The following is a 9,978-nucleotide window of genomic DNA, read 5'->3' as shown; positions in this document are numbered from 1 at the left end:
TTAAACTTATCTGAACTTCGTCACAGAGAGGCCTCTCTGGCTTCGGGCTCAAATAACAGCACACGGCACGAGGTCCGTGTGGTTTGGAACAAAGGCAGTCCGGTTCAGCTTTGTCCAAGAACTTCCACTCAGTCGATGCACCTGTAAGTTGGGGTTTCGCGAATGTAGAGTCTTTTCCAAACAGATTTTCCAATGGTTTGAAGGCTCCAAGGTTGTGCACAAAATCTTCTTTGTAAGCAGGGTTCCACCATAGTTACTTGAAGACAAAGTCTTTGAGGAAAGCAGGGCCCTGTTCATTCCAAGGGTCGAGTTTCTTAAGACTCAAATAGCTAATTAAATGACTGACACTTTCGTATACAGTCGACTTAGTCAATTGTCCAGCTGTAAAACTCCACTGATCAGGTGGGCACAGGCGGGCAGCGCAGTCTGTAAAGTTCTTTATTTAATAAAGTCCTTTAAAATAATTCTTCGTACGGCTCAATCTCCTTCTCCCAGTTTAACTCTTCTGTTGCCGGCAAAGACTTGGTTGGTTTCTGGTTCCGGTTCTGGCAACAGAGCTACAGGTTGAGCTGTGGCAGCGAGTTTCTGGTTCAGGTGAGAGAGAGAGAGAGAGAGAGAGAGAGAGAGAGAGAGAGAGAGAGAGAGAGAGAGAGAGAGAGAGGCCGTGCGCTGTTCCTTATAGTCTGTCAGATCAATAGGTGATTGGTTCTTGAATTTTTGAGATTGGATTTCGGTTTCAGCCCCCAGTGTCCTATTGGAGGGGGGCTTGATTTATGACTGATGTCAATCCATGCCATCTTTTGGAAATGCCGGTTGGCCCGGGTTCGTAGCTCTATGTCGGGATTTCGGCTCTCATCCACTTCAAAGAGTTTTTATCACCTACAGGCCCCTTTCTCCAGACATTTCACAGCAGGACTCTAAACCATTCGGCCCATTCTCGGTGCCATCCTCCCCAAAACTGTCACTCTGATGCAAACCAGTTCCAAGCTGATGAGCTAAGGAAATCTGATAACTTTGGGGGGGAGAGGTCTTCTTTAGATCAGTGCTTCAGCTCAGAGCCAAAATGCTCTTATCAAAATACACTCAACATAACGCTACACTCCACACAGTTAAAAGGATTTGTGTGTGTGTGTGTATGTGTGTGTGTATGTGTGAAACAAAAAAATATATATTAAAAGTACATAACTGGAATATAATAACTGGATAAGTCTGCACCCCTGAGTTAATAAGTGGTGGATGCACCTTTGGTAGCAGTTACAGCTGTGAGTCTGTTGGGATAGGTCTCTACCAACTATGCCCAAATAGATTTTTTCAATATTTGACCATTCTTATTACAAAACTGTCCAAGCTCTATAATGTTCTTTGGGGAGTGTTGATGGACAGCAATCTTCAAGTTATGCTACTCATTTTCAATTGCATTTAGGTCTGGCCTCTGACTGAGCCACTCAAGGACATTTACCTTTCTGTTCCTTAGCCACAACAAATGTAGTTTTGGCTGTGTGCTTCGGGGCATTGCCATGCTGAAAGGTGAACTTTCATCCCCAGTCTCAGCTTTCTTAAGGAAGGCTGTCCTTAACAACTCTTCTGTACTTTGTTCCCTTCATTTTCCTTCTATCCTGAAAATTGCCCCAGACCCTGTCGATTAGAGACATCCCCATAAGATGATGCTGCCACCACCATGCGTCACAGTAAGGATGATGTCTTTGGGTGATGTACTGTGTTGGGTTTACGCCAAACATAATGTTTTGCATTTAGGCCACAGAGTTCCATATTAGAAATGTTTGGAAAGCAATATCAAGTGTTTTTCTTGCATACTTCAAAGGAAATTCAAGCCTTGACCCGTCTTGGCCATAAAAGCCTGTAGCTCTTGCAGAGTTGCCATTGGCCTCTTGGTGACCTCTCTAATCAGTCTCCTTCTTCGTAGGTCATCCAGTTTGGCAGGATGGCCTGATTTATGCAGGGTCTTGGTGGTGCTACACACCTTCCACTTCTGTAGGGGTGTATACTTTCTACAGACACTACTGAAGTAGGCAACACAAATAAATATAGCATCCAAAGATTACTGTATTTGTAAATATGTTACTGTAAGCCAAATATGCTAGTCTATATTTAACTTATGATGGCTTTTCACTTTAAATAACATAGTGGAACATGTGACCTTAATAATTTGTTGTTGTGAGTGTGGACTGACGCCAAAAAAGGAAAAGAAAAAAGTATTTTGACCTCATCCATTCCCTTTCCTGAACCGATTTCCTGTGGGAGTTGCATTAAATAGCCTGGGAAACAAGAATGTTTTTTTCCTCTCTCCCTGGTATATTCCAAATATCAGAATTGAAGTGAAACCACTTGGATCAGTTTTGGATCTGTTCAGCTCTGTGGTGAATTTTGGAATATCTGGCACCTGATCATCTTAATATTGGATTATAGGCTCTACACTTAAAATAAACAGGTATGTTATTAAAAATGTTTATATTATTATTATTAGTAGTAGTAGCAGTAGTAATAATACAAATAAATACATCGATAATAAGCAATAAGGACAAAGGTGAAACAAGTAAGATATTACATTTTATAAGTAAAATAACAAACAAGTTAATATAGATTTGCTGGTTTCTGGTGAACCTGTCAGCTATGTAGGATTTTCCTTAAATGGAAAAGGGGCAACACCTGTTTTTCGTTATGAGAGTCAAATATTAAATAAATACATACACAAATGAGTAAATCATAATAAAAATAATAATACCGAAGTGTGGAGGTCATATAAATCGTAAAGTGTTAATATGTACGTTATGGAAGTCTTAAGGTAAATAATATGCATTTGTTTTTTGTATTTTGGTAATATTGTGTAGGCTGGTAAATTTAACACGATTTAAAACCTTTGTGAATATGTAAATACATATTTGAGAAACTCAAACTTGTATTTAAAAAATAACGAAACAATCTAGGTGCAGGTAAGTAAAAGCGCAGTGCCTACAATACAGTAACTGCTACACCCACACAAATATATGGATTTCGTTAATTTTGATAAGTATCGCTGTCATCCTTGTCTGTTTGTCGTCTTTAATTGAGCGTTAGCTGTGATTTATTATGTTATGTTCGCATTATGTATTTTCGCATTTACAATACGTGGACATTGTACAGGGATTTCTAAGAGACAAGTGCCAAGTGCCTTTTAAGTAGCTTCAGATAAGTTCCTGAAAAACTGATTTAAAATTAAACATTAATATTGTAATGAATATTTTATAATAGAATAAACTAGAATAGAATAGAACAGTATAGTTTAGAATAGTTTTTCTTAATCCATAAATGACTTCATATAGATGTAGTTCATATACTATACTATGCTATACTATACTGTACTGTACTATTTATATAGTCAGTGTATGTGAATATCACTCAATTATTATTATTATTATTATTATTATTATTATTATTATTATTATTATTATTATTATTATTATTATTATTCATAATTATTATAAAACAAATAATAATATATCAAAGTCCATTTACTGTTCAGAGTTTATAGATCATATAGACAAATTTGTCATGGTGGTTTGTTACATTATATTTTAAGTCTTAATGACACACAGGATAATTTAATAAACATGAGAAATCTGAAACTAAATGCAAGGATCACCAATCAAGAATCAATTTCATTTTATTAAATTATAGAGCTCTGAGGACTTTGTCTTTGTTGTAAAATATTATTATATATATATATACAGTGAGGGAAAAAAGTATTTGATCCCCTGCTGATTTTGTACGTTTGCCCACTGACAAAGAAATGATCAGTCTATAATTTTAATGGTAGGTGTATTTTAACAGTGAGAGACAGAATAACAACAAAAAAATCCAGAAAAACGCATTTCAAAAAAGTTATAAATTGATTTGCATGTTAATGAGGGAAATAAGTATTTGACCCCTTCGACTTAGTACTTGGTGGCAAAACCCTTGTTGGCAATCACAGAGGTCAGACGTTTCTTGTAGTTGGCCACCAGGTTTGCACACATCTCAGGAGGGATTTTGTCCCACTCCTCTTTGCAGATGCTCTCCAAGTCATTAAGGTTTCGAGGCTGACGTTTGGCAACTCGAACCTTCAGCTCCCTCCACAGATTTTCTATGGGATTAAGGTCTGGAGACTGGCTAGGCCACTCCAGGACCTTAATGTGCTTCTTCTTGAGCCACTCCTTTGTTGCCTTGGCTGTGTGTTTTGGGTCATTGTCATGCTGGAATACCCATCCATGACCCATTTTCAATGCCCTGGCTGAGGGAAAGAGGTTTTCACCCAAGATTTGACGGTACATGGCCCCGTCCATCGTCCCTTTGATGCGGTGCAGTTGTCCTATCCTCTTAGCAGAAAAACACCCCAAAGCATAATGTCTCCACCTCCATGTTTGACGGTGGGGATGGTGTTCTTGGGGTCATTCCTCCTCCTCCAAACACGGCAAGTTGAGTTGATGCCAAAGAACTCGATTTTGGTCTCATCTGACCACAACACTTTCACCCAGTTCTCCTCTGAATCATTCAGATGTTCATTGGCAAACTTCAGACGGGCCTGTACATGTGCTTTCTTAAGCAGGGGGACCTTGCGGGCGCTGCAGGATTTCAGTCCTTCACGGCGTAGTGTGTTACCAATTGTTTTATTGGTGACTATGGTTCCAGCTGCCTTGAGATCATTAACAAGATCCTCCCATGTAGTTCTGGGCTGATTCCTCACCGTTCTCATGATCATTGAAAGTCCACGAGGTGAGATCTTGCATGGAGCCCCAGACCGAGGGAGACTGACAGTTATTTTGTGTTTCTTCGATTTGCAAATAATCGCACCAACTGTTGTCACCTTCTCACCAAGCTGCTTGGCGATGGTCTTGTAGCCCATTCCAGCCTTGTGTAGGTCTACAATCTTGTCCCTGACATCCTTGGACAGCTCTTTGGTCTTGGCCATGGTGGAGAGATTGGAATCTGATTGATTGATTGCTTCTGTGGACAGGTGTCTTTTATACAGGTAACGAGCTGAGATCCCTTTAAGAGAGTGCTCCTAATCTCAGCTCGTTACCTGTATAAAAGACACCTGGGAGCCAGAAATCTTGCTGATTGATAGGGGATCAAATACTTATTTCCCTCCTTAACATGCAAATCAATTTATAACTTTTTTGAAATGCGTTTTTCTGGATTTTTTTGTTGTTATTCTGTCTCTCGCTGTTAAAATACACCTACCATTAAAATTATAGACTGATTATTTCTTTGTCAGTGGGCAAATGTACAAAATCAGCAGGGGATCAAATACTTTTTTCCCTCACTGTGTATATATATATATATATATATATATATATATATATATATATATATATATATATATATATTCTTGTTGTTTAGAACATAATGTTTTTTCTGTGCTCCAGTGAAAAACACTTTCTGTGTTAATAACTACAAAAGCAATGCAATGATGTTATATAATTTACATTACATTGGTAGTAACAGATGTGTAACAGCAGGCAATAAAATAAGTACAAATATATTATAAACATCACTATCAGCCCACATGGATCCACTGCTGGATGAAGGCCTCCCAAGATGTTTCCACTTGATCTACAGCTTATTTTTTCCACGTCACGCCTGTTTAGTATGTGTGTGTTTGTTGCTGTTTGTTGTTAATGTTGTTTTTGTTCCAGAATTTGTGGGGTTTCTTTGTGTGCATGTGTAGCTTTATGTTATATACACTCACCTAAAGGATTATTAGGAACACCATACTAATACTGTGTTTGACCCCCTTTCGCCTTCTGAACTGCCTTAATTCTACATGGCATTGATTCAACAAGGTGCTGAAAGCATTTTTTAGAAATGTTGGCCCATATTGATAGGATGGCATCTTGCAGTTGATGGAGATTTGTGGGATGCACATCCAGGGCACGAAGCTCCCGTTCCACCACATCCCAAAGATGCTCTATTGGGTTGAGATCTGGTGACTGTGGGGGCCAGTTTAGTACAGTGAACTCATTGTCATGTTCAAGAAACCAATTTGAAATGATTCAACCTTTGTGACATGGTGCATTATCCTGCTGGAAGTAGCCATCAGAGGATGGGTACATGGTGGTCATAAAGGGATGGACATGGTCAGAAACAATGCTCAGGTAGGCCGTGGCATTTAAACGATGCCCAATTGGCACTAAGGGGCCTAAAGTGTGCCAAGAAAACATCCCCCACACCATTACACCACCACCACCAGCCTGCACAGTGGTAACAAGGCATGATGGATCCATGTTCTCATTCTGTTTACGCCAAATTCTGACTCTACCATCTGAATGTCTCAACAGAAATCGAGACTCATCAGACCAGGCAACATTTTTCCAGTCTTCAACTGTCCAATTTTGGTGAGCTTGTGCAAATTGTAGCCTCTTTTTCCTATTTGTAGTGGAGATGAGTGGTACCCGGTGGGGTCTTCTGCTGTTGTAGCCCATCCGCCTCAAGGTTGTACGTGTTGTGGCTTCACAAATGCTTTGCTGCATACCTCGGTTGTAACGAGTGGTTATTTCAGTCAAAGTTGCTCTTCTATCAGCTTGAATCAGTCGGCCCATTCTCCTCTGACCTCTAGCATCAACAAGGCATTTTCGCCCACAGGACTGCCGCATACTGGATGTTTTTCCATTTTCACACCATTCTTTGTAAACCCTAGAAATGGTTGTGCGTGAAAATCCCAGTAACTGAGCAGATTGTGAAATACTCAGACCGGCCCGTCTGGCACCAACAACCATGCCACGCTCAAAATTTCTTAAATCACCTTTCTTTCCCATTCAGACATTCAGTTTGGAGTTCAGGAGATTGTCTTGACCAGGACCACACCCCTAAATGCATTGAAGCAACTGCCATGTGATTGGTTGGTTAGATAATTGCATTAATGAGAAATTGAACAGGTGTTCCTAATAATCCTTTAGGTGAGTGTATCAGTATGTTATATTTATATGGAAATATGATCTTGAAATAAATGTAATATTATAAAACAGGCTTATATATACAGTATTCAAAACAATAATAACAGAAAATTATATAAGGCATCCTAAATAGGCAGCAGATAGAGACACAGGTGTGTGTACACAGTTCAGGTGAGCTGACTCTGTGTGTCTTGCAGTGAAGGATGTCCAAGGCGGACTGGACTTTCCTGGAGCACTTCCTGGAGGAGGGACAGGAGTACTCGACCACCGTGGGGAAGGTGTGGCTGACCGTGCTGTTTCTGTTCCGCGTACTGGTGCTGGGCACGGCAGCCGAATCGGCCTGGGATGATGAACAATCCGACTTCACGTGCAACACCCTGCAGCCGGGTTGTGAGTCCGTCTGCTACGACCTCTCCTTCCCAATCTCCCACTTCCGCTTCTTTGTGCTGCAGGTCATCTTCGTCTCTGCGCCCAGCATTTTCTACTTTGGCTATGTGGCCATCCGTGCCAGCCACGACAGAAAGAAAGAGCTGCAGCAGGAACAAGGGCAGGAGCAGGGGCAAGAGCCAAGTGGTGTGGCAGTACAGCAGGAGGAAGAAAAAGCAGAAAAGGGGCAGCACAAATGCAGCCAAGGGGGAAAGGTGGTTCTGGAGTCCCCCAAGCTGAAGGGCACTTTGCTTGCTGCGTATGCTTTGAGCATCATTTTAAAAGTCATGCTAGAGATTGGGTTTATGTTGGGAATGTGGTACTTATACGGCTTTACTATTGCTGCGCGCCAAGTGTGCCACCGGTTCCCCTGCCCCCAAATGGTGGACTGCTTTGTCTCGCGTCCCACCGAGAAGACAATTTTCACCATCTACATGCAGGTGATTGCAGCAGTTTCTGTGATCCTGAACATAGTGGAGCTGTTCTACCTACTGCACTTGGCCATCACACATAAACTACAGAAAAAATACCAGTTTAAGGAGGAGAGACTGATGGGCATAGCCATGACATCCAAGGTGTGCTCCCCAGCAGAACCCTGCCCCTCCTACCCAGAGAAGAGTTACCTATATTTGCCCTTGAGAAATAATCATTCTGACAACCAACCCTTTCATGAACCATGCAACAACTATGGACTGCTGCAGACTGGGTCTGTAGACTGGCCAGCCAAAGCAGACCCCATCCCAGATCCTCTCTCTAACTACAGCTGTGTCGGGGCAGTGATGCCATCTCCCCATAGATCTTCCAAGTCCTCAGAGAAGAGGTCTAGAAGCAAGAGCTCCAAAAGTGACAGGTCAAATAAGGGTCACTACATCTAAGGCCTGAGGGTCTGTAGAACTGCCATATTCACAAATGTGAATGTCTTCCTCCCCAGTGAGGGGAAAAGACCCAGCATCAGAACTGACTCATGTCTGGGGAAATCTCAGGTCAGGCAGGCTCTGCTGGCCATGAATAGAAATTGTCCTGGATGTGCGAAAAGGACACTTGACAGATCCAGCCATGCAGTAGTGTATGACTGTGTGTCACTATGGATGACAGGGGGCAGTCTGTGCAGTGCAAAAAACAGTGAAAGGGTAAAGACTTGTGCTCATAATATCTTCTTTGGTACTATGGTGTACCTATAGTGTACCTAAAAATAGAGATTAACTAATGATTAAATGTGATGCATGGACAGCACACAGGGCATTTCATCAAAGTGAAGGTTTTCAATCATGGTACAAAAAGGATTATTTTCAGTCTATATTGTGAAAAGAAATGACAGATGTAGAATATACATTTAATTATGTGCCTTATGTTTAGTGACATGGGCATTCAAAGGGGCAACATTAAATAAATTACTTTTTATATTATTTTTTTGATTTTGTGAAATGTTTAGCTCAGGTTTGAATTTTAAAGCTTTTTGATTGTGCAGGTATATTCACTTGTGACTTTAAATAAATAACTTGTTCAGATCGCTGAGGTTAAGGAAGCATTGTCAATTTCAGGAATTAATGTGAATTTTTCCATGGCAACACGCCAAAAATAATAGCTGGTAGGCAATTTAAAAAATCATGTTCAAATTAAATTTATCAGGGCCTCATCATTTATTGAAATCAGGATAATGATAAACAAAGAACAGTATGGCACTGTTTGCAAATTGTACTACTTATATCAGGGATATGTAACTCCAGTCCTTGAGGAAGTTAAAGGGTCATCTGGATTTCTTTCCACCTCAGATCTTTATCCAGTTAAAAGTGCAATAGGAAAGTGCAGACACCATGAATCGTTTCCCTTTAGCAGCTGTTAGTTTAAAAATATAATGCGTACTTCCCACCTTTCATTTGTTGAGAGACACTGGAAGCCAGTGGAGAATAGCTGAATCACATTCATAGTCACTTCCTAAACCCACTCAGCTACCTGAATCATTACAATTATACTGGGAAGGTTAAAAACAAATACTGAATTTCCCTGCTGACTGAAATAAGAACTAATAACAGGCCACAGCTGAGGTAGTCAAACTTTAATGAATCTCTCTCTTCCTCCGTCTTTCCCTCTTATATATATATATATATATATATATATATATATATATATATATATATATATATATATATATATATATATATATATATGTGTGTGTGTGTGTGTGTGTTTAAACAGAAATTAGATTAATTATAAACTACTAGGGAGAATACAACAAAGTTCTTAATGGGAAACTGTGTATCCTTTATTTAAAGTACAACACAAAGTTGAAATGGAGTAGGAGTGGTTATTTTATCCTCCATATTTTATCCTCAGATTTAGCTACCATTCTCTCTGATTCCTGAACATTTCCGTAATTTCCAGCAATTTTGAAACTGTGTGTCAAAAAATAATTGTTGGACACAGGAAATGGGCGATTGTCTTGTTTCTAGGTGGGTCTTTTTGGGACAAATGTATTATTAGACTTTCAGAATTAAACACACAGAACAAGGGGAATTTTAACTTTGGGTACTAAATCAAGGGAGCTGTGAACAAGACAAACCTTTTCAACACTTGTCCGGAATATCGAACTCCACAAAGTCTGTTTTATGACTTCTGCCTCATG

General features: G+C 40.1%; 1 protein-coding gene across 1 annotated transcript; it reads left to right on the top strand.

The window, feature by feature from the left end:
* The first annotated feature begins 2,315 nt into the window (after positions 1-2,315).
* gja4 (gap junction protein alpha 4) lies at positions 2,316-9,492 on the top strand. The gene is made up of 2 exons (XM_066717251.1): positions 2,316-2,449; positions 7,127-9,492. The coding sequence occupies exon 2, from the start codon at positions 7,133-7,135 to the stop codon at positions 8,228-8,230; it is 1,098 nt and encodes a 365-aa protein (XP_066573348.1). The 5' UTR covers positions 2,316-2,449; positions 7,127-7,132; the 3' UTR covers positions 8,231-9,492.
* Positions 9,493-9,978: the final 486 nt, after the last annotated feature.

This window comes from Amia ocellicauda, chromosome 11, assembly GCF_036373705.1.
Source record: "Amia ocellicauda isolate fAmiCal2 chromosome 11, fAmiCal2.hap1, whole genome shotgun sequence".
NCBI classification, from domain to species: Eukaryota; Metazoa; Chordata; class Actinopteri; order Amiiformes; family Amiidae; genus Amia; species Amia ocellicauda.
Note: the sequence above shows the minus strand (reverse complement) of the source record. Positions and strands in the feature narration are given on the sequence as shown.